Source organism: Sardina pilchardus, chromosome 7 (assembly GCF_963854185.1).
Source record: "Sardina pilchardus chromosome 7, fSarPil1.1, whole genome shotgun sequence".
Taxonomy (NCBI): Eukaryota; Metazoa; Chordata; class Actinopteri; order Clupeiformes; family Clupeidae; genus Sardina; species Sardina pilchardus.
Genome location: NC_085000.1, coordinates 23,281,046 through 23,306,879, shown reverse-complemented (window position 1 = coordinate 23,306,879; position 25,834 = coordinate 23,281,046). Strand labels below are relative to the sequence as shown.

At 46.1% G+C, this 25,834-nt stretch overlaps 1 protein-coding gene across 1 annotated transcript in view; it reads left to right on the top strand.

Annotated features, from left to right (window-relative positions):
• The first annotated feature begins 2,092 nt into the window (after positions 1-2,092).
• Positions 2,093-25,834, top strand: part of LOC134088093 (uncharacterized) — a 50,148-nt gene continuing 26,406 nt past the window's right edge. Inside the window, exons 1-4 of the mRNA XM_062542023.1 lie at positions 2,093-4,272; positions 8,137-8,163; positions 20,012-20,254; positions 22,466-22,537. Of these exons, the coding sequence (XP_062398007.1) occupies positions 3,737-4,272; positions 8,137-8,163; positions 20,012-20,254; positions 22,466-22,537 (878 nt within the window). The 5' untranslated portion in view covers positions 2,093-3,736. The remainder of the gene's footprint in view (positions 4,273-8,136; positions 8,164-20,011; positions 20,255-22,465; positions 22,538-25,834) is intronic.

The following is a 25,834-nucleotide window of genomic DNA, read 5'->3' as shown; positions in this document are numbered from 1 at the left end:
TGTGTGTGTGTGCGCGCGTGTGTGTGTTAATCTATTATGTGCTTGTCTATCCTTGGTAATGTATTGCATGACCCCTACTAATATTCAAGGAGTATGCGATGAGTATTGCCATGCGTCCTGAATTCTGAGTCAAGGCAGCTGGCCAACCTGCAAGTGTACAAGTGCCCTAATGAACCACTGAAGCGTTGTGATGGGGATAACATCACTCCATATACTGCATATCTTGTGTTCACATCAACCATAGCCAAATCAGTGAGCTTTTAAAGATGAGCACAGTTACTGTACAGTAGCTCTTCATAGCCATACAAAGCTCTATGGCTGCCTCATTGACCACAGATTTTTCAGATCTCAAGCAGTTATTGGTGCTGTGCGGGCATATTATATTCCCTTTTAATATTGTTCCTCTATTCTGTTAATTCCAGTTCTGTCAACTCTGAACAGGTGTGTGTGTGTGTGTGTGTGTGTGTGTGTGTGTGTGTGTGTGTGTGTGTGTGTGTGTGTGTGTGTGTGTGTGTGTGAGAGAGAGAGAGAGATGGCAAAAGAAGAGATGTGAAGAGTAAAGATGAGAAACTGTGGCAAGTAATGAGAGTAATGTTAAGTGAGGCAAAAAGAAAAGGAGAGTGTTTCCATGCCCATTTCTGTGAGAAAGAGCGAGAGAGAGAGAGAGAGAGAGAGGACAGCGTGGGCTGAGGAGAAAATGTGTAGGTGGAACATGGCTATAGAAGGATAGAGTGGGAACTAAACCACTTACATGTGATACTCTGAAAAGATGAAACACTGAAATAAAATGGAAAATAATTGACAGATTGTTGGTGGAAAAAAACCTTGATGCCACAAGTTTTTGGCTTTGTATATAGTTGCTGATTTAAGTTATACTGTACAGGTTCTCATCAGAGTGGTCTTTTGCAAAAATGAAAAACTGGCATTCACCTGGAGTTGCCATAACAACGGCTTCTAGTTTTGTGGCCTTCTCAGAAATTCACTTGCATCAGTAATTACTTAATTTCACTTCATTAATATGATGGTGCTATCCCCACTGGTATATGCCTGTAGAATCAAATGACTGGGAAAATGTCCGAGGCGTTGGGTTTGATAGGAAAGAAACGGATTGCAGGACAAATTTCTGCTTTCTGCAGAGTCAATGCACCACGCATTTTGCATCTTGAGTTGTTCGAGAGAGCAGGAGATGTAGGTAGGTAGAGGGACAGAGAGAGAGAGAGAGAGAGAGAGAGAGAGACTGCAATCATTTCGGCTCTGACCACGGAGCCTTCCCCGGTGAGCCAAGTGTCTATTGGTTCCAAAATGGCCGACGCACGGGGGTTAGTTTCTCTATCATGTATCGTTACTTGCCATCCACAGCGTCTGAGATTTTGGGAGGAAAGATAAACCGTTCTTCTCTGACTCACTCAAATAAGCTCAGCCGCATGCAGCCATCCTCTTGTTGGAGGGACTCGCGGCGAGCAGCAGCACTGTAAGCCAGCGAGGGGTAGGAGGAACTCGAGCGCAATTGGACAGTCTGCGGTGCAACAGAATGGCGGAGCGGAGCGGCAGGTGCAGCTGAGTCGCGCAGACACCGTGGGGGAAGAGGCAAACTCATTATCGCCGATGCATTTACAACGACACGACCACGGACTAGTGCTTTCTGCCAATGCATCATCTCAATAGACTTCACATTGAAGAAGAGGGGGGTAAATATCAACAGCTTTAATTTGCCCAATTTATGTAGTCATACTGTTAGTTGCCAGAGGTGAAAGATTTAATTGTAAGGGATATCATTTACCAAGCTGTTCTGCGTAAGGGTATGCAACAATAATGAAAACTGATTTCAAAGTGTCGGCGAATCCCGTGTCTGCGAAAGTTATGTTAGCTGTTGGACGTATCAGGTAGCATATCTTGTTACATCCAAATGTAATTCTATTGTGTAGTGGACAGTCGCTGCGTGTCGGTGCGCCTGGACTTAGTAGGCTAGTCTCTGCTCCCTCGCTGTATCCTGCGTTTTTCAGCAGAGGCGGAATTGCACTAAGCTGGATCAATGCACCAGAGACACCTTTACACTCGTCTATTAGAGAATAATTGTAGATAGAAAAATCACTCTCAGTTGTTTATACAGAAGGTGGAATTCCCTTGAGATAGGGGAAAGTAATAAAGAGCTGTATTCAGTGATTGGTTACTATAAAACGTTGCAATATGTTAATACATGGTCAATAATAATTTCCCTGGGCCTTTGCCTTTTTTCGTACTGACTGCAAGGGGAAACACCAGTTCAGGATTCAGAATTTCTTAACCCATTCCCTTGGATAGACAAAATGGAAATTTGAAATATAATCGTGCGCAAAGACACTATCTCAGTTTGAATGAAAAGTGTAGCGTCTGAGCTGTGATTGAAAACAAGAATAGTACATACAGTGAACGTTTCAGAGAGGTACCTGAAAAAAGTAAAAACAAATCTGGCAGGTCCAGTTCATGCTTACATTAGAGAAGAGGTTGTGAAAAGGGGCCTTTATAAGATTTCTGAAGACTTAGCAGTGTTAGTATGTATGTAGCTGGAAGATTAAGTACACATGAACAGTGTGAGGCATGTAGTAATGCATTTCTTGGAGATGGTTTTGTGAATTCATGGAGGAAGAGCCACAATGCAAACAATGTGGGTGTGGGAAATTAGATGAATACTCAAGCACCTATTTAGGGGAATTGAGCAGAGAGGCGACGTTCCGAGAGGGAATGGATGGGGAGCTGAAGGAAGGAGGGAGCCAGGAGAGGGAGTGAGTGATCGGAGAGAGGAGGTGGGTAGAGCTCGCCATCAGATACACTCAGACATGCGCAAACCATCAACCAGCTAATTTGGTATTGCAGTGGATTTTTTTTGGGGGGGGGGGATCAACTTTTTGCCCTTGTTCTGCTGTCCTTCCCCTCGTCATCGTCACTGTATAAAGAATGGCTCCGAGGCTTCTGGGAAATGGCCGGAAAACCACTTCTCCAAGGAATGACTCACGAAGAGTGGATACTGGGGAAAAAACACTGCTCTTCTGGGGACGTTTGACATTTAACTTCATGTGAAAGGAGCGCTTCTTGAGCCAGTAGGGTATAGACAGATGCATCCTCTCTGAACCTCTCATCCATCCCCTCATAGCCGCCATCTGACAGATACCTTTGGCAGATATCGCCTGTCAGTTTTCAGGACTTTAGTTGGAAGCTGTGTACTGGATGTTGCTCTTGTGTTGCGAACCATGGAGGTGAAGGCAGACAGTCCTCTCTCCCCCCAAACACATGTGTATGGACATGGAATGCACAGATGCCTCTCCTCCCAGCTGTGACCCTGTTTACACTCAATCACTGTAGATACCCTGCTCGTGTGGACTTCAGTATGTCGAAAGTATAACGAAAAACGGACTTTCATATTTTTGTTCTTCTTCTCTCTAGTTAAAGATTTGCATGAGATTTTTGTTGTATGATATTGCCTCATGAAAGTGTCCATCTTTTTTTTGAGTGATCATTTCTTATAGACTGAGGAAGGATTCTCCTGTGCCTCAAAGAGACAGAGACAGAGAGAGAGAGAGAGTGAAAAAAACAGAGGGAGACAGAACTTTCTGCCTCTCAACCCCTCCAGGCCTCTCCCTCTCCCCCCCACTTACCGACCGTGTGGGGGGGGGGAGTGCCAAACTCAGGAGTGAAAGTTTTGTTTTTTGAGGTGAGCGAGCAAAGCAAAGCAAGCAAATCTTCCGGGGGCACCTCAGCCATGGATGCCGGAGGTCAGGGCAGCCCCGAGAGCCCGAACCGGGCTGTCGAGTACCTCCTGGAGCTCAACAACATCATCGAGAGCCAGCAGAAGCTTCTGGAGACCCAGCGGCGGCGCATCGAGGAGCTGGAGGTCCAACTGGACCGCCTCAGCCAGGAGAACAAGGACCTCAAGCTGGACCGACAGCCCTGCGTGCCCGACAGCATCAGCATCGGCATCGGCGCCGGCCCGGTCGCGGGCCACGTCAGCCACGTCGGCCACGTCAGCCACGTCAGTCACGTCAGTCACGTGGGCCAGCCGCCGCCGCCCGTGCCCGTCCACCCCATCCATCCCATCCAGGCGTCCCACAACAGCAGCGTGCCCATCCCGGCGCCGCCGCCGCCCCCGCCTCCGGTGCCACCGCGCGACCGCCGGACCCACACCGTCCTGAGCCGGGTGGTGGTGCCCCAGGGCTCCACCGTGGCCGTGGAGAGGGAGAGACTGCAGCGCAACGACTCCTCCTCCGGCACCGGCTCGGCCACCACTCTGCACAGACAGTGAGTACAGTACACCCTCCTTGTGGCCTTGTTAACTGCATCAGTGGGACTGGGGCTCTGGGGTGGACCTCAAGGGACATGGGGGGCTGATTACAGTTCTCACAGATGTCGTAGAATAACTGAGTGTAACCAGTGAGAATATGCTTAATCAGCTGTACTTAAGGTCTCTTGGTCCATTACATTGGTGCATTATAAGATACAGTATAACATCATGGTGTTCATTGCACAAGGACAAAAACTTCCATCACTGTTCTTTTTTCATGTGGCATGAAATCTGAATCTACTTTTTACACACACAGCACAGCATACATACAGTACATATAGATCTTCACTGACATTATGGTATGTTTCTGTTCACTGGAACGGGCAGTATAAGTCCGTGTGATGGAGTTGTAGCAGTTGACGTCCATAATGAAGGACTGGTAGGGCTTTTTCTTGTGTAGCATGCGGCAAGCTTAGAGACGTGAAATGCTAATGATAAACTACAACATGTAGCAACAGCAGTCATCTCCTCAGGATTTGAGTGCAGAGACAGACACCATTCCCAGCAGGAAGACACTCTCAGACAATTTGCTGCAATTGACTACGACGTAGTGGACAAAAAAGTATGAGTTTTTTTCGGAAAAAGAAAGCGATGCCCTAGCTGTGTGTCAGTGGCATTTCAGGAGTTGCTGTGTAGACCAAGGAGGGAAAGAAACCAAAACACTTCGGCTTGCATTTCCGTGCTCGTCTTGCTCAACAACACAGCACGCGGCACAGCATTGTGGGATCAGTATCCTTATTTTCTGTCTGAAACAGATTAATTGGTATTTAGTGTCTGATTGATTTTTTGGCTGGTGAAAATGTACCACCACAAGTCTTGAGAGAGAGAGAGAGAGTGAGATTGAGAGTGAGAGTGAGAGAGAGAGAGAGAGATAGAGATAGAGAGAGGGAGGGAGAGAGAGAAAAATACAGTGCTTAGAGAAAGGATTGGGGCCATTTTGTGTTGGAGATTTAGTGAGATTTGTATGTAGGATGATGCTCACATTGTGTAGGAGAGGAAAGTTGTGATTAATATGCAGTGGAGAGTAAGGCTGTGCTCCGGTGTGTGTGTGTGGGAGACTGACATGGAGATGAGGCATCGAGAAAGACCATGCAAGTTAAATACCCTGCACTCTCTCTCTCCTTCCCTCTCTCTCTCTCTCTCTCACTCTCCTTCTCTCTCTCTTCCTCTCTCCTCTATCTCCCTTTCTCTCTCTCTCTCCCTCTTCCTCTCCTTCTGCCTCTCTCTCTCGTGGTTCTCTTCTCAAATGGGAAACTAGCTAAATGCTTTGTGTTTGCTCAGATAAATGGAGTGCTATCCCCCCCTTTCTCTTGGGGGATGTTCTTTTTTTTCTATCTGGGTGGCTACAGAGAGGCTGTGATCCTTCTTATTATCAAACATGTTCCATCTAAGCTCACTCCATAATACTCAAGACATGTAGCTTTTAACTCGTGATTCCAGAAGCTGATAGTCCTTTTGTCTTTCGGTGGATTTCAGGGACTTTATGGAGAGAAGGCAGCGATTCTAGATTCTCTGATTAATTGCGTCTTTGAGCATGGCAGGAGTTATTTGTTTTGCTGCCACCGCACCAAGATAAAAAATACATGCAAATGCAATTAGTCATTTCAACAGCAGGTCTCCCTTCTTTGCCTTGGAACATCTACATTAAGCACACATGGGCATGCACGCACACACACACACACACACACACACACACACACACACACACACACACACACACACACTCTTTCCTTCTCTCTCTCTCTCTCACACACACACACACACACACACACTCTTTATCTCTCTCTCTCTCTCTCTCTCTCTCTCTCACACACACACACACACACACACACACACACACACACACACACACACACACACACACAGTCATAGTAGTACCAGACACACCAAAGTAGCATTCATTCACAAGCTTGACTTCAAGCTCAGGATTTCGGTCCGGGTCGTCTATACCACCGCGTTTGAGGGGGGATCTCGGAGTGTGTATCCCCCCCTCCCCTGCCGAGTGTTTCCCATTTGATTTCCTGGAGCTCCTGTGCGTCTCGCTCCCCCCTCCCCTCTTCCTCCACCTCCCACCCATCGAGCCGAGCAGATGGCACACCACTGTGGGCTCCTTGTTGTTTTTGAGTCATAGGGGGTCGTTTACTCCCCCTCTCTCTTGCACTTGCTCATCTCTCTCTCTCTTTCTCTCTCTCTCTCTCTCTCTCTCACCCCACCTCTTCCCTCGCTTTAGATTTTTTAATATATCCCTTTATCGCTCCTTTATCTCTCTCTCTCTTCCTCTCTGTTCTCTCATTTGATCTGTTGCTTACCATACGTCTTTATTTGGCTCCTTGACTCTCTCTCTCTCTCTCTCTTTCTCTCTCTCTCCTACACTCCACCAGTACCTGCTATGCATGCTGTCCACAGTCTCTAAAGATTGAGTTCAGTTGTATCGATACCAATTGAAAAGTAAAAAAAAAAAAAAAAAAAAAAAAAATCAATTGCCAAGCTGTCCCATTCAAGTTCTGACTCAGTTGTTGGTGAAGCTGGCAGTTAAAAGTTATTATTCTCGTATGCTGTGGTACTAGTATACATACTGTACAGGTATGTATTGGTTAGTTGTGTGGCCTTCCATACATGAGACTAATGCATCCCTTTAACACCATGCTCTGCTGCAGTGGCGTATAGTATGAGTATCCGTGTTCTTTGGGGGCCGGTGGGTGGAGGAGAGATTAGTCCCAGGAATAATTACTGTGACCTGAGTTTAATTACTCTTGTCCACGGTAGGTGGCAATTACTGCCACGAATATGATCCAAATGAGTAATCCACCCTCACTGTCAAAGAGTGAGCGATACAGTTATGGTAACGCTTTAGTAGAACATCAATCAGGGGACTTGGATGTCATGTCGATCGGGACTCCCTATATACCCTGACCAAATTGATTCGGAACTATTAATCAAACTCACCTATTGGCCCCACTCCTCCACTTGGTCCCCACTCCTCATCAGAATCAGTGATATATATATTGCAGTATTAGCTGCCGCCTGGACTGTCCTCTGTCCTTCCTAATCTATGCCGGTCATTACACTGATAGCTATTTAGCCAAGTCTTCCCTCGCCGTAACAACATGGGAAGCCACATGTTATTTCCATTTGTAATGGAGACCTCGAGGTACAGTAGCTGAATTTTCCCAATAACGTAACAAGGAGTTTCACATATTATGGGACTGGTGGTGAAGGATGATATTCATATCAGTCATATTGTCTTCCCCTTATCCTGTACTACACATCTGGCTGTGTTACTATAAAGGATCCCTCTAATTGCTGATAACAAAATGATCAGTCATGTCTTTGTCAACCATATATGAGTGGCTTCAATTGTTGAAGATGGCATTATAATAACTTTTAATTTCCTTCTCTGTATGAATTCTTAAACTGATTATGCATCTCTCACAAGGGCTATTAAGGTATTATTCCTCACATATAACGAGCATGCAGTGCTTCCCCGTACTGTAATAAAGTTGCTAAAAATAGCTGTGTTCATATTCAGAGTCACATTGAGGACAAATCCTGAGTGCTGTAATGATAAGTAACATTCATTTGACCTCTGGCACTCTCCATCTCAATGCATTTCCTTGTGTTCTGCTTTTATTTGTGGAGACATTGAGGAATCATATTTTGCTGTAAATAACCTCTTCTGTCTCTTGTCTTTCTGTCTATCTGTCTGTCTGTCTGTCTGTCTCTCTCTATCTCTCTCTTTCTATCTATCTACCCCCTCCCGTCTCTCTGTTTCTGTCTGTCTGTTCCTGCGGTTGTAAATGTCTCTCCTGTTCAACCCATAGGCCAGATGGAGACTCCAACAAGGGCAGGTCTGTATCCTCTTCCTTCTTTTTCCCTGCTCTTTCCAACCTATTGTCTAGATCAGACACTGCTGAGTAGCATTGCGGTGCCTGTGACAGCAGTTTAGAAGGAAGGTTTACTGGATCACGACAGGAATTAGCCAGCGCCGGAGTTGAGTTATGTCTCTGGAAATGTATGGGATTATGTGGGTCAATAATAATGCATAATGCCCTCGCCATTGATTTCCCCCATGACCCCGTCCAGGAATGGTGGAATATTAAACTGCGGGTGTGAGTGTGCAAGTAATGTTCGAATGTGATGAAATGCACATCAAAGTGTGTGTGTGTGTGTGTGTGTGTGTGTGTGTGTGTTTGTACGTGTTTGCGAGGGGGTGTGTGGGCAAGTTTTCTTTTCCCTCTTACCCTTATGTTTGATACGTTATTGTGACTTTTGATGACAGTTAATTATGCGCTGCCGAAAGGTCTTCAAGATGTCAGTGTTTCTGATATGGGTTAGGTGGCTGCTTTGATTGTCGAAGTGCATAATTAAATGAGTTAGTCAGATGTGTATAATCCGCAGTGTATGAAATGTCAGACTTCTCGCAGGCACTTTGATTGTGCATTCTCCACCCTCCCTCTCATGATTGAAATCCATATCTCAGCCATGGTCCACTCCGGAGTCATGACTGTCTTAAAAACCTCCATGATAGCTCTAGATAGAAATGAACTAGAATCCTGAAGGATAAATTGATGTGTTGTCATGGTAACACCTTCAGATGAAATCTATTGCAAGAAAAAAAAAAGCAAATGAATAAATAAATAAATAAATTGCTTGTTGTGTAACAGCGACAGGGTGCATGCTATCCGTGGTGCTCAACCGGTTGTGTTTTTTTATAAACGCTTCTCTGGCAACGCGTTTGTGCAGGACTTGTCATTGCCACTGTCATACGGTACACACAACTCTCAAGGTCGCGCACACTACGGTGAAGGATAAGGACATCAAATTACCCCAATAAAGGACCACAGAATGGGTGCTACAACGCCACCCTGGCAGACAATCTCTTTTCATTTTCATTCTCCCCACCCTCCATTACTGTTTTCTGTCATGCAAATTGAATTGTCCACTTACCAGTTATATTGCAAAGACACCGTGATAAATAAGATCCTCATTTGGGGCCCCCAGATAATGCGGCCTGAGTTATGCTGGTGCTCAATTATTAACGCTGAACCCCCGTAATGAAAGGTCACGTTGATTCATTAAATCAGAACACTGCTCGGCTGCTATCTCCAACCTTTTTTTTCCTCCCATTGAAATCACGATCATAAAAAAACCCACACAAGCCGAGCCGTACACACGTTTTGGTGTGGCGCTGGATGCTCCCCGTAGGGTTTCCCCTCCCCATTTACAAAAACGCTCTTTTAGGCTTTTCGCCAGTGGACCGCCCGAAGCCTTTTGTTCCACTGCTGTGTTTGAGTACCCGAGAGGCTTACTCTGTTTGGAGGCGTAGTAGTAATCCACCTCAGGGCCTGCGCCTGTGCCTGCTGCTGCTGCTGCTGCTGCTGGTGGTGGTGCTGCTCCACACTGGTCTGCCCAGAGGCAGGGCGAGGCACACACACCAAGGCTGTTTCATCCTAGCGTACAGTAGTGTGATCCTGGGTGTGTGTGTGTGTGTGTGTGTGTGTGTGTGTGTGTGTGTGTGTGTGTGTGTGTGTGTCTGTGTGTGTGTGTGTGTGTGTGTGTGTGTGTGTGTGTGTGTGTGTGTGTGTGTGTGTCTGTGTGTGTGTTCTTGTGTGTGTTCTTGTGTGTTCTTGTGTGTGTGTGTGTGTTCTTTTGTGTGTGTGTGTGTGTGTGTGTGTGTGTGTGTGAATGAATTGAGGTTCCAGGCTATTTCTTTTGGGCATGTTGTTAACATTGCAGCGCAGTTACTCTCTAGTATGGAGCCGCTTGATGTTTCGATGGTACAACTGCAATGGTTGACTTTAATCTTAAACACGCTGCGCTGTTTGCCAGGAAATGATTAGTCCCTGGCGGTTTTCGCCTGGAATGAGATGAAAACTCCCAAACTTGGTTATTTCACACTGGAAAGCAGGGGATTTTGGGGTGATATTGACTTTTGCTGACCCATACGTTTTACATGTCTGCCTTCATATAGCTTGCGGTGCCAGGACTAATTTAGCAATGGGAGGGATAGGATTAGCGTTGTGATAAATTAGCTCCCCCTAGTCTTGACCTACAGAACAAGCTTCTGGGACTCTCTCTCTCTCTCTCCCTCTCTTTCTTTCTCTCTCTCTCTCTCTCCCTCTCTTTCTCTCTCTCTCTCACTGTCTTATTCTCTGTATATTTGGCTATCTGAGGTGAGTGGAGAGATGGAGGGAAAAGAGGGATGGAGAGAAAGAGAGAAATGAGAGATTGAAGGAGAGACAGAGGGGACAGAGAGAGGGAACCTGAGTCCTGGAGAAGGAGAGGCCACGTTTCTCAGAGTTCTCTCTCAATCAGCCGTGTGTGTGCGGGTCTCAGAAAACACCACAGCCAAACATCAATCGCTCCAGTTACTGCGGCAACTGCCCTCCTCGTCTTGTGCTGTTGCCCTTAACAACTGAGTCAGTGGCTCTTTTCTCTCTCTCTCTCTTTCTCTCTCTCTCTCGCTCTCTCCATCTCTCTCTGTGTCTCTCTCAGCGCAGCATAGCCATACAACACGTTTTCTCTTTAACCTCTGAACAGTTTCTGTGAACCAACCTCACATTGGGTTATCGAGGGGGGGGGTGGGAGAGTGCTTGCAGCATGTTCACTTGAACATGCTCTTCCACCGGCGGTGGTTAGAATGGTGCAGTGCAGTGCAGTGCTCCGACTGAAGCGGGTGATCTGAGGTGATTCCAGCATTCCATCTTTTCACACGTACAGTAGTATACATACGATCACACCAAAGGCTCTTTTCACTGCCACCATTTCGCTAAGTAGTTTTAGCAATAATTCATTTAAGCTTGTGATGGTTACTTGCTGTGGAGATTTTTGCGTGTGTGTGTGTGTGTGTGTGTATGTGTGTGTGTGTGCGCGTGATAGCAGATTACATGGGCTCAGTCATGCGTTCATGTCAGGAAATCAGGTTCATTACAGCCCACGTGGCGAGCATTTCCTGATCTGAATATCTATGACAGGGGGAAGCTGAGAGACCTGGCTCACTGTAATGTGATGTGAGGGACTCGGAGAGGGTTTGGTGTCAGAGTTAAATGAAATAGTCGTAGGTGAAATTGGCAGCGTGGCCAAGGCGTTTTGACGTGTTCCCCCGGCGTCATTTGACATTGTGTTGCCTCACCAACACAAAGAGTTTAGTTTTTACTCTCTTTTTTCTTTTCTCTTTTTTTTAAGCGAAATTACATTGACAGGGCTCGGTCTCGGTCCAAAGCAGTGGCCTCGGACAGCCATGTCCTGCTCACGCCTCTCTGCTTGGATACCGCCAGGCCAAGGGCCATTGCCGGAATGTTCTGGCGTGTCACTTTTTGTTTGTCAAACGGGTGCGAAAAAAGCCAGGGCCAGGAGGAGAGGGCGAAGGGAGGGGGCAGCTCTAATTAACCAAGTGAACTCAGAGAACTGGTGGTGCTGACCAACAGGGTGGACAAAAGCGCCCGTTAGGATACTCATGAGTCATGTTTTAATGACACTCTCTGATGAGGTGTGCGTACTGTATGTCGTGGGGTACAAATTCTTAGATTATGACTACAAGTGGGGTACAGGCCACCCCCCCCCCCCCCCCCGCACCACACACACACACACACACACACACACACATAATCTAAGAATTTGTACACCTCATCAGACTTGTGGCAGAGAGGGTTAAAGCGGAGCTAGTAATGAAGGATCTTTGGTTGTGGTACTGATTGGTAGGATGGTGAATATGGACACACACAGAAGCACACTGACCTGGACAGGCCAAATAATGAGCGTATTCTATTGAGTGTCCACACTCACCCTATAACCCATCAGGAACACAGAAATAGATGTGCACACTCATACAGAGCCGCCTTCTCTCTCCGCTTTGCGCGTGAGCGTGTGTGCGCGCGTGTGTGTGTGTGTGTGTGCCTCACCAGAAGAATGGTTGCTATGGGAATGTGGTGAGTTATCACAAGTGCTTACGTATGTGAAGATCAGTGTGGGTGAGGGAGAGAAAAAAAGGGTAGAGAGAAAAACAGAAAGAGAGGGAGGGGAAAAAAGGAGGATAGAAAAAAAATTGGAGAGGGATTGGCAGTGGAAGGAGAAAGAGAAAGAGAGAGAGAGACAGAACGGACAGAGAGAGGATAGTGTGTGAGTGTGTGTGTTTATGTGTAAGAGAGAGATAAAGAGAGAGAGAGAGACAGAGAGAGAGAGAGAGGAAATGCAGAATGGCAAGCATGGGTGAATGGGATCATAGATGAGTATGATTAAAATGGCTGATTAGCCAAAGATGAAGGAGAGAATTTTTCTTTTTTTTTGGGGGGGGGGGGGGGGGTCATGTGTACGTACGTGTTGTGTGTGTGTGTATGTGTGTGTTGTAGGGAGTGTGTGTTGGGAGAAAGACGAGTGGAAGTGATGTGTGAAATGTGGGGAGGCTGCAGCTGCCTTGCCAATAAAGCATTGGGGCTATGACAGCACCTCTAATTGACTGTGCTGAGCCTCCTCCACCACTGCAAACCACCACCACCACCACCACCACCACCGCCACCACCACCACCACCGCGCCTCCTCCTGAGCAGGGCAGAGCTGGGCTCTCCTCCCTCCACCCATCTCATCTGGGTCCCGCCGCCACACCACCACCACCCTCGCTCTTCCCCCTCCTTCCTCCTCCTCCCATCCTCTTCCTCACCCGCTTTATCCCCGCTTTCCCCTCCCTCAGTCAATCTCAAGAGTCACACCATCACATCCTTTTCCCCTCTTCTTCTTCCTCCTCCTCTTCCTCTTCCTCATCTCCATCTCCGTCTTCCTCTTCCCCACCCACTTCATCTCCGTCACCATGACCCCAAACTGCCTGTGTGTGCTGTGCTGTTTCAATTTATTCGGTCGCCTTTTATCATAGCCGTAAAGCTTCCTGGCCTGGCCTATCATGCTGCTTGAGGGTACAGTAGTCAGGGGGTCCAAGCAGCGGAGATGGGGCGATAATAAAACTGCTGTAATGTTGCGTACAGCCACAAAAGACCTTCACCTTTGAAGTCTTCGGTGTCTATGGCTCATTGGTCTTCTGTTTTGTGGAAGTGAAACTGAACTATCTCTTCTGAGAGGCCGTTTATCCGTTTCTCATGAAAATTGTTCACATCGCCTACATTTTATTGCTAGAAAAACTGTAGCATATATATTTGTGATACATTTGATCTAAATTTCCCTACAATTCCAGCTTTCTCTTCTTTTGAAACTGTTGAACAACTAATTCTGCCATGTGTTGCCATTATTGCAGCACTGCTTGGCCCCAATGGTCCCTGCTTGCGGCTATACTTAATAGCCATATTTGCAAACAGCAGCTCGATGAAGATGTGTGTGCTGTATGCAAACAGACTTCCTCTCACCTCTGGCTCTGTGAGTGACCTAAAACTGTCAGCCTACTGGTGAATTTAACTCCTTTTAATTGTTCTCTGCCAGTTAAGGTGAGCGTAATGTTTTAACGCAAAATAGTTTATGCCTTAGTCTCTAAATAGTTGCAGAGAGAAATCAGCTCATTGTGAGGAATAGATCTTTGCTTTTGGTATCTTTTGCATGAGTTTTACGATAGTGTAAAAACATCTTGTGTTTTTTTGTTTTTTGTTCTTTTTAACAAAAAAACTACTGGTACTGTCTCGTGAAAAACATCACACCATGTACTGTGTCTGTAGGTACACTGATTTCGTTATTTTAGCTGTACATGCTTTTGCAATATGACAAAAGAGCTGACTTTAATGGGATTTGTGGATTTACAATAGTCACCTGAGTCCCTCAGTCTCCCTCTAGTGAAATTCACTCTGTGGAAAACAGCCTACGATTGAGTTATATGTTCCTCATGTGATCCTCCTCCGGGTCGCCGCTTTCAACGTCATTTCAGAGCTGCCCACTCCACAGTTTTGCTCATTTAACACACACTGTGCCATACCATTAGTTTTTATAAGCTGGCAAAGCACTGCCATCCTGTACAGTAAATCAACTCACTGTGAAAATAGCTGACTGTGGTGGTCACCTGCACGCTCCTTTGAATTTTTTTGCCGCGGACTTTGGTCAACAACACATGACGAATATTTTGGGTTGTCGCAGTGGACTTGTGTCATCGTGAGCCTCACAGTCACAGCGCGAACCCTCAGTCCGTTTGGATGATAGTTTTAGTTATATCACCCTCTCCCTTTGAAGAGAACACTTTCTATTTCCCACTTTAATCATATCCGTGGGATTTGCGGCTCTGACGAGGACAACAAAACCCAAGCTGTCACACCGACTAGCCGAGCCAAGCAGAGGTCACAGACAGAGGCAACAGGAGTGGAGGGAACAGAGGCGGCGTGCGATTTCATCAGCGCCGCTAACACAGGGGTGCCTTCATCAAAGACTAGAGAGCAAGAGACACAAAACATGAAGGTTCACCGTTATGTACAGTTTTGTCCCCTTGCCAAAGAACCTTTTATCCATCATTGCATTTTATTGACAGCAACCCCCTAACTGCTGACTATCTCGACAGACTTTTAATATAGTATCCGAGGCCCTTGTTGAACCGGAGGCTCTGCTCAACCTCTGTAATATGCTGGTAAGAATTAGCCCCATTTCCGCCCCACTATTGCTTGATTGTTTTTCAGTGAGAGGATTGGCAATTATGAAAGTTATGACGGCCAGCAGTGCCAGCAAAACAAAAAATCACGAGCTATATGCAAGCAAGCGCTAGGAGAGCTTGGAGGTGCAGGAGCCATTTCGTATCCACGGTCTTCAGGGATCCGCACGGGCTGCTAAGTACTACTGGCAATGAGGCCAGTTTCCAAAACAAGGCTTTTAGAGAACGCTGATGTGCTCTGCACCCAAAACCACAGCAGCAGCAGCAGCAGTGGACTTTGCTTGAGCAGAGCATGCAGTCAGTGTCCTCTGTGAGATCCACCGCCCCTCGAGTCATCTGTCCCTGTCTAGGAGCTAGATGATGTCACTCAGTCCAGCCTCCCAAGACACACGCGCACCGTATTTATAATCTGGACACATTAGCACAGAAGGGTCTCGTGGAGGGCAATGGACCCCCCCCCCCCCTCTTTTTATTTTTTTTATCTCTTTTCATTATCTCAGTTTTTTGGTTACTGATTAATAGTGGGAACTGTAATACCATCAGCCTGAGTAAGCTGTAGTGCCTTTTCATTTTATTTACAGTTAAGATCACTAGATAGGATTTTACTGCATTTGTCCAGCAAAATATTGTTTGTTATGTAATCATATCTAATCGACAGTGATTCTGTAACGTATGTATGTGTATCTAACTTACGTAATATTTGGTTTGCTCAATGTATTCTACCTTTCATCCATCGTTCCGTTATTCCATCAATGGTTATATCATGTGAGCTGAGGAAGGCTGTGGGTAGTGGTTCGGTCGGTGGGATATCTATCTATCTTTCATGGGATTAAGAGTGGTGAAGCTCGAAAACCTCACACTTGTGTGGTGAGGTTCATCTCGTGTTTCGCTCCTCAGCTCGGCGCTCCTTTGCGATCTGTCGTGTTCTCCCGGCCCACGCGGTTCCCCACATCTCCATCTTTCTCTGTGACCTTAGCGGCCCACATACATTTAACCGCCACGCTGTGTGTTTCACCTGCCGTATCTGCCTTTAACACCATGCAGTAGTGTGGGAACGCTGGAAGGTGTTACCACTGCTAACAGTTGATTTGTTATTTTGTAAATGGTATAATCAACGCAGTGTGAGAAGATTGTATTGTAGCTAGCTGGTGTTAAGCACTCTTTGTCAGTGTGTGTGTGTGTGTGTGTGTGTGTGTGTGTGTGTGTGTGTGTGTGTGTGTGTGTCTTTTGTACTCAAGCTGCATGCTCAGGGCTGATTTATGATAGAGGGTGGGAGCTGACGGCTTGCCGTGTGTTGCCAAGCAGCTGGTGCATTGTTTCATGCGGGTGAGGTGGTAGTATTATTAGATGACGCTTACGGCCACCGCTTTGTAGGGATGGTGGACAGGAGGCCAGGTACCCCCCGACACCCACCCACACACGCACATACACACATGCACACCTCAAGCATTGTGTGTATGAATGGTTGGAGTGGGTATTTGTGTAAGACTGTGTGTGTGTGTGTGTGTGTGTGTGTGAGAGATGAAAAAGAGAGAGAGAGAGAGAGAGAGAGAGAGAGAGAGAGCGGTTCCAGTTTGAACACACAGGTCTCATTTCGAACATGTTTCATGAGAGAAAGAGAGCGACTGCGGTTTTGAATCCCCAGGTCTCCTTTTGAACATGTTTCAGTGTTTTTTTTTTTTTTTTTTTTTAATTTACGGCCCTCTCGTGAGCGGCGAAGGATCTGCTGATATCATCTCTAAAAGGAGCATGCGGCGCTAGCGCAGGCCAACAGCGTGCCACAGGAAGAGGAATTATGCGGAGAGCATAAAGGATGACTGATGAAGACGTATGGGAGCGTTCAATCACCAAGGCCCCTGTGTTTAGCATTCATGCTCGTATATGCGTAAAAAACTGAGCACCTTGTCCGTGAAATATTGCATCGCCAAATTGCCAAGCAAAAAAAGGCTCTCCTAATAAAAGAGACAAGCAGAGGATCCCGAAAAGAAATTTGTTTTAGAATTGAGGAGAGCTCAGCCAGTAGTGTCCAATCCATGGAAATTGAAGAGATAAATGAATGAAGAAATTGGACTCAGCTATGCAACAAGGTGAAAAATGGAGGCGGTGGAACCATCGATTGTGAGAGACATTTATCATGTAAATGCCAAGTATTTTAGCGCATATAAAAATGTGTAATAAAACAATGTCGCTGTCATGACAGTGATAGTGACAATGGTGTTACAAAATAAAGAAACTGCCCCTGAAATGAAGCACATCTCAGGTCCCACTCATATTCAGCTACTAAATGCATATGATTCCCCTCTATCTCCTTTCTCTGATCACAGTCCTCCATCTTTGATGCATTCCACAATCTTTTCCATCACCATTTCCACATCTTTTCCTCCCTTTCTCATTCACTCATATTTGCCATCCTCTCTCATCCCGCTCTCTCCATCTCTCTCTCTCTTTCTCTCTCTCTCTTCTGTTCTTTCTGTCTTTCTCTCTGCCCCTTCAGCCTCTATCCTCTGGTTGAGTTTCTTTCTGAGCTTATGTCAAGCCTTAAATCCATCATCCGTCCCCCTCTGCTCTCCCTCCCCCCAACCCCCCTACCCCCTCCCCATCCCGCTGCTCTCCCCTTGGTGTTTGTGTGTCGCTGCTCTGGCTGTTGGGTCTTGTTGGGTCTCTGCTCTCGGTGTTTGCAGGCCTGCATGCGGCTGCTTCAAAGAACGCAGAGCACAGTTGCGGAGGATGCTCCAATGTCATTCGTCTGCTCTCGTTTTCTGTTTTTTTTTTTTTTACCTGAAATAAATAAAGAACCACCATACTGTAGCCAAGGCAGTTGTAACTATGACTGTTTTCACTAAGGTTCTTTTGAAATGTGCTGAGTTGGTTATTTTGTGTGCCCCTAAACCGTAATAAATATTTTGTAGATTACAGGTTCAGATGTCACAGATATCCAGATGTAACCACTACACGATGTTATATTTAGTAAATAGGACAAGCTATTTAGAAGAACTCCTGTGAGGATGACTACTTGGGTTTGTTTGCTGTGACAGTATTGTGCTCTCCCTGAGAACAGCTCAACGATAGAGGTCGCTGTTTCTCATCTATGTAATTATGGTATACATTAGCTTCCCTGTTCAAGAGCAGAAAATCACACTGACCTTCATATTTGAGCATGCTGCTTTCCATGCCACACAAGGGTACAGTATGTGGCAAGGATTCTGTGTTGCAGTTGTCTGGATGGTTAGTTATGCATACTTTTCAGATAACATCAGCCACTACAAGCACCATCTGAATGACCACTGCAATCTAAATGCACATACAGTATGCACATGTAGCTGAACGGCCACAATGAAAGTTCAGTGAATCACTGACCATGAATCTTTTTGATAGATTAAACACGCTGCCTCTTCAAAAACATGCTGGAACACTCTACAGTATAATATAGCATGTAGGCAAAGCTGGCAGATTGTACACTCTGTCTTATATAGGCTACACTCACAACAGCAAATGCACACGGTGACCTACAGATACTGTTCGTAGTGAATGAAATCGGTGAATCACTCTGAGTCATAGTTGTAGCCCCAGATGTTTACAGTACGTACAGTATGCCCTGCAGTTGGGCTCTGCTTGATAGCAGGTCTGTGCTCAGATCAGGTCTGTGCTGTCCTCAGATCAGTACGCATCTGCTCTGCAAGCACATCGACCCGTTTGACCTCTGAGCAGCGACTTGGGAACGTGCTGCCGCCTCGTTACGACCAGTGTTGGGCCTCGGAGGTCTCTGGGACTGCACGTCATGGCTCGAGCTGGTCGGTTTGCTTTAGTGGAAACCTCTTGAGGGTCTCTCTCCAGTTGGAGTCTCTCCACCGACACCACTTTTAAAAGTGCTGCAGCGCACCGCACCGCATATATACAGTACAGTAGGTGCTGAAATGAGTGCACTGACACTGTCCCTTGCCCATGCACTCCAGCACTGACATCTTCAATTGACAAAAATGTGTCGGTTTCATTGAGCGGTGCCGACAAACAATATTTAATAGAACTGAATCGTAACCTGCATGGTGGCGACGAAAGAATTTGACTGTGTTGTGCAGAGTTCTATTGAAAACAATGGAACCGAAGTGATCGAACATTGCCGCACTTACAGTATGCTGGTGCTGATGTTCGGGAGCCTTTAGAAGACCGCTGATTAATATTTTATAGGGGCCTGTCATCTTTTAATCAGTATGTTAAGTAGGTGAGATCGGTGGTTAAACAACCAGTAGTCACTGCTGGCTGCATGAGGTCCCTGACTCTGGGCTCTAGAAGAAGGGTTCAGAACCTCTCTTCCTAGGCCTACTACAGTTCTGGGGAAAAAGGGTTTAGAACTTCTCTGACTCTAGTACAGTTCTAAAATGATGCTCAGAACCTCTCTGGCTGTGGTGCAGTCCTTGAAAAAAGGTTCAGAGCCTCCAAGAAGAATCTTTCAATGACCTTCATACACCTTCATTTGCAGTACTGTCTTGTACTGTAGTATGAAGCGCTTTGGCAATCCTGTGATTCTTTGAGTCATTTTTGGCAGTTAAGATATTATCGACGTGCGAGGTCTTTGTATAAAATGGGAGAGAATATCTTTTTTTATCCGGAGGGTCTAGACAGGGCGGCTGGAGGGGAGCCGTGCTGTCAGAGCCGTATGGCATGGGTGCTTACTGCTCTGCTGATCCAGCGTTTAGGAGGAGAGCTCGGGTCGATCCCATCGACGTTCTTCGCGTGCCTCATCTCGGCTCTGCTCTTCCTTCTCCTTTACCTCCTCCTCTTCCTCCCCCTCTTCCTCTTCCCCCTCCTCCCTCTTCCTCCCCTCTCTCTCCTTCTATTCAGTCCTTCCATCTGCTACCCCCCCACCTCCCACCCCCACACACCCATCCCATGTGACACGTGCTACCGCTACAGCTAATTCTCCTGCTGCTGTTGATGTTGCTGCCGCTGCTATTGCTGAAGTGTTTGTACTGTATGCGTGTGGCTGTCTTTGTTGTCTGTTTTCTTTTTGTTTCTTTCTTGACTTTATTTTTTCTCTCTTTCTCTCTTTGTGTCTACTTCTATCTCTCTCTCTCTCTCTTTCTCTCTCTCTCTCCCTCTTTCGCTCTCTCTCTCCTCTTTCTTTCTGTCAGGTCACCACCTAATTCCACCTGTACTACTACTACTACTACTTCTACTACTCGTTGCAATGCTACTACCACCACAACTACTTCTACTGCTCCTCCTCCTCCTCCTTCTGCTACTACTTCCTCCCTCCACACCAGTCTGACCGCTAACAGCCACTCGACCCACCATCAGTACTGCTGCCCATCGCGGCTCCTTCTGCCCAAGCCGCCATGTGCCCTCCCCCCAGCCAGGCCCTCGGAGCAGGCAAGGTAAGGGGCCTGAGTCCTGTCCAGGAACCCGCGGTACTCCACCCCCAACCCAACCACACCCTTCCTCACAACCCCCCCCCCCCCCCACTCCCTTTTCCACCTCCTCCGTTGAAGTTTCACGTCCACCCACTCCTCAATCCGCAAACACACGTTTAATCTTGTGAATGCATCTGAAGGATCTGGTGGGTGAAGGTAAAGGTTTGACAAAAAAACTCCATTTCCCATCACCCCCCTCCCCCACCTTCCTCTGTTCTGGCACGCATGATGGAGTATGCTGGAGTGCTGTTCCCACCCATTCTACTCCCCTTGTCCCCTGCTCGGTTCTGCTGGGACATTCTGATCCACCTACCTCATCAAACAGTCTTATTATAGAGCCATTCCAGGCTTTCAAACAACCCAGCCAAACCTGTTATTAGTGCACGTTTATGATGGGGTGTTGGATCACAATGTCTCCCTCACGCCATGGGCCTTTGGTAATAGCGCACTGCAATGACGTCTGTAATTTTTAGTTTCAACTCATTTGACATTGCATCCTGTGCATACAACTCCCACAACTCCTTGCAGAGGTAGTCTATACTAAATGCAATTGTTGTGTATCACTTACTGATCATTTCAGTTATTAGTTGCCCATAATTCTACTTCCAAATGGAGTTCCACACAATAAATTGGAACCTTTATAACGAGGCTGAGTTTGAAATTTGCAGATTTATAATCAAAGGCAGGATACCAAGTATTTTTGCTGGTATGGAAATATCAACATTCATATTTACAGAGATGAAGCCAAACGAATGAGATGAAATGAAAAGATTGCATTTGCTGCTGATTTAGGGATTAAAACAAGAGCAGCAGAAGATGCCCAGATGGAAACCTTTTTGGGCCTAGCCAGCTTCCATCTCCTGATGAGTAGCCTGTCCTCAGATGAGAGAAAATAGTCCCTTTCTCTTTTTACCTTTGTACTGCATGAATTGCTGTAGGTGTCTGAAACAGAAGCACCGTGGGTCTGTTCTGTGACCTCAATTCAATTAGTTCCCCCCGTTCAGTTCCCAAGAGTGCAATTACTCAAAGCCCATCTAACATGGCCAGATTACATATGTGCCAATGGCACATTCACGCTTCTTTTCTCATGCAGTTCCTCCCACACGCTAGTGCACTTAGATACACTTACTGTACGTAGATACACACACACACACATACACACACACACATACAAGTACACACACAGATACATTGTACATGTTTGCGCCCACAAACACACACACACACACACACACACACACACACACACACACACACACACACACACACACACAGACACACAACGTGCTGGTATTTTCCATTGTGAGGACATTCTAAACGTCGCACTGTGTTCCTACTGCTCTTTGTGTGATAATTGCTTGCTTGCTGTGTTCCTTCCATGTGTCCTCCTTTGCTTCCCCTTGTCCTACCTATCCAATTTTAACCGCTGTGCCTTATATACCTGTTTCTGTCTTGCTTTGAAGAGGTCAGACCTCGGTCAGACTAACTCTGACCAAGACTAAGTGAAGAAAGTGTAGGAATTTGGATAGCATGAGAAATATTTTTGAAGGAATTTTGAATGTTTAGTTATTTGAGACTTTGAGTTCTCCCCGTTGAATGGGACACAGTGAGGAGCTGCATTTAACTAATGCTCTAAGACTGACATCTAGTGGACATCTAGAGGAAAGGTTCATCAGAGTCAGATCACTGGTTCTGTGAGGTGAAGATACAGTACTTGTATTTGAGAATAAACATTCTTGAAGATTGTACAATTTGGGAAATTGCCGTAATAGTAGTACTGCACTCATGTGCTCTACCATAAAAAAAAAAAAACATTTTTCTGTTACCTACTTGCTACCTTTTACACAGTTTAAAGACTATATTTACAAGTTAGCGCCTAGTATAAGACTATAGTAACATCAGGGTTTCCTACTAACCAGGTTAGCACCCAAGCCATCTAAGCTAACAGCAGTATTACACATTTACATATTAAGTATGACAGTGTCATGTAACCTGTGCTCTCTTGACGGTTTGCAACCAACCATGTCTGTCTGTCTCTCTTTCCCTTCTGCATTACTGTCTCTCTTGCTGTCTCTCTCTCTGTCTCTCTCTCTCTCTCTGTCTGTCTCCTATTGTCTTGTCTCATCCTCTGCCTCTCTGTCTCTTTGCATCTGTGCTCCTGTCTTTCCCCCATAGAGAGGAGGACGATGACGACATCGCCCATCAGTTCTGTTGCCCTGCCTCAGAGTGCAGCAGCCCCTCCTCTAGGTAACCAGCAGATCAGTTGCCCCTACGCCTGTGCAACCCGCCCGCCCTCCCTCCCCGCCCCACACAACTGCCCCCCGCTCCCCCCCCCCCTGCTCCCTCCACTTCCACCCTGCCCACCTCGCTCCTCATCAGAGCTCCTCTTCTCCTCCTCCGGGCTGAGGAGGGCCGACGGCTCCTGTCAGGAGCAATGTCCTCGTCCGCAGTCGCCCACGCTAGAGAATGACAAACTGTTGGGACTCGGCGACTCTCGAAGGAATTCCGCCGCAGCCTTTCCCTGCCGGGGCTGCTGCTGGATGATGCTGAGACTGACCCCCGGATGATAGACAGCTGCCCCCCCTTAACCCGCCACCGCGTCGTTTTGCACTAGCATGTCACCTGCAACTTTGCCCCCCTCCCTTGTTAAAACAAACAAACAAACAAAAAAACATATTTAAAAAAAAAATAATAAAAGAATGAGACCGCGACTAATAATAAAAGAATGAATGACTTGTAGCCGGCCGAGGGGGGAAAAGACAAAATAAGAGGACAAAATTGACTGCTCCAGGAATCTAAGACTGTGTGTGGTTCGGGAATGAGAGAATTGAGTGGAGAAGAGAAACAAAATGGCCCCTCTTCAACAGCGCCTCCTCCTGTGGTGTTGTCTCCAAGCCCTTTGGTCGTCTCCCCTGTCTACACTCGACACACACACACACACACACACACACTCACACACACACACACACACACACACACACACACACACACACTCTCTCTCTCTCTCTCTCACACACACACACACACTCTCTCTCTCACACACAAACACACACACACACACACACACTCTCTCTCTCTCACACACACACACAGACACACACACACATACACACACACACCTTTGACTTCCCCTGGTCTGTTCTGATTCTCCCTGCTGAGTAACACACTATGTTGCATTTCCCTCTCACTCGCCTCTCCGTGCAGAAGCGCCGCTTGAGTTCCTTTGTCTCTTCTCCCTAGAGATCGCACAAAAAGGGTTGCAGCTCTTCTGTCGAGGTGTTCAATCATAGTGCATAATATGCCACATCTTGTGTCAGGAAATCAGTGATAAGGAGTCAGTTGCACTGACTACTCTGAAAAAAACAACAACATGTGGGGGTATTTGTGAATGTGTTCTTTTTCAAAAGAGACATAGGACGCTTTGTGTTGACTTCTTTGACTATGAGATGGCTCCCAAATGGTCTATCAGGCCCACATATACAGTAAGAACACGTTTGAGCAAAGTTAAACATATGCAATATCTCGATGAAGCATTACATAGTGGCAAACTTGACAAGATATGGTTTACAATCACATGGGTTTTTTTGCGGCCGTAAAAAGTGACAAGATGGATGCATCCTATGTACCAATCATTGAACTGGTTCTCTCTAAAGCCATACTTAAAATGCAAACTAACGATAACCAGCATCCTCTTTCACTACCTCTCCCCCATCCTCTTGAGTTGCTCCCCTGTTTCCGAATCCTGTCTCCTTTTTCCTCTCCGCCCCTCTTCTCTCTCCCCCCATCCTGTTTTTCCCTCTTTCCTCTGTAACTCTCTCTCTCCGACTCTCCCCTGGGACTGTGCGCTCCTAGTTTTTAGTAGGCCAGCTGTGTGAACCCTGTGTGTGTGCTCGACTGTGCCATTCTTCAATCTCTTCTTTGACTGCAGTAGGGACTACATGTGTTTGCCTCTGGCATTTGTACATAGAGTAAACATGTCAGGTCCTCATCATGAGACAATTATTCAAAAAGAACACAGTATATCTTAGTGTGTATTTTAAGCACCACGTGTTGTGCTCATACCAACAGGATGTGTATGTTCATATTCAGTTTACTGTAACTAATCCATCAACATATACTGTAATTAATGCAGAGCTGGTCATGGAGCAGGATCCAAGTGACCAATTGCAACCAGGGGCATCTGTAGGCATATGGCAACTGTACCATTGTGGATTTGAGTTTCTGGCAGCACATCCAACCCTTTTACACTCATGAACATTGTGCTAGTCAACATAAATAAACACACCTTTCATTAAAAAAAACATATAAAGACAAGAACTGTTTACAAATAGGGGACGGCTGCTTGGTAAAATATAATTTAGGTGAGGCTTGAGGTATGTTGAAGGGGATTAAGTCCTCTACAAAGCTTCAGGCGATACCCACTGGTTGCAATAGTATGACAAAACCTCATAGTTTCGGGATCCTTGTCATTAGCTCTTGAAGATCTGGATACCTTTATTGTCAGTGTTGTGGTTGTTTCATGTGTTCCTTATCTCAGGATATCATACGTCCAAACCAGTTCTGTTTTTGAAAGGAAAACATTTGGTAACTTTGTGAAGTTGATGTATTTTATTCATTGGTTTATTTATTTCTGTCTGTCAAGAGAATGATTATTCAGACAGTATGAGCGTCAGACGTAGTTTTGCCTGTCTCTTATTGCAGAGTCAGGCATGGGTGCTGCAAACATGCATTTTCAAGATGGGTGGGCAGACTCTTGCATGTTCAGTATACAGACATCCCCCGCTCTCTCTCTCTCTTTCTCTCTCTCTCTCTCTCTCTCTCTCATTTTCTCTCTTTCACTCACTCTCTCACATAAATGCATACACACACACACACACACACACACACACACACAACCACACACAGACAAACAGACACACACACAAACACAGTAAGGGAAGATTACAGTAACTGATTGTTAAGTGTTCATCACTGATCATGGTTTTGCCGAGATGCAACAGTGTCTCTTTTTGGGAGATGACAAAGTAATGGATGCCAATAGAAGGACACAACACTAAACGGCAAGCTATTACACTATCATGGAAACAAGAGTTGACTGCTTGGGAACTTTTCTAAAGAGATTCAATGACACAGTTACATTTATGAGCCCAAACTGAACGGTACAACCGTTAAGTAGAAGGCAGACATCATACTATGAAGAGGGTTCTGATCGGAATTGGGATGGATATAGCAGGATGCAAAAATTGGAATTATATAAAGGTAAAGACAAGAAAAATCCAGAGTGAATTACTTATGCTCTGCTGCATGTTTTTAGAAGCATTGATATTCCTAATCATTCACTGTAGTAACTTTTAAATTTGATATATTCTTTGTTAACGTTCTGTTTGGTTCTCCCACATTTTGGAATCTCGGAAATTAATAATGAAACAGTACGGTGCTTATGGCGGAGTTATCATCCTGGCCAAAAAGCTCATAGACTAATAACAGCTGTCAGTGAGTCTGGAGTGAGCATCAGGAAGCTGGGTCCGTTTGGTTGTCTTTTGC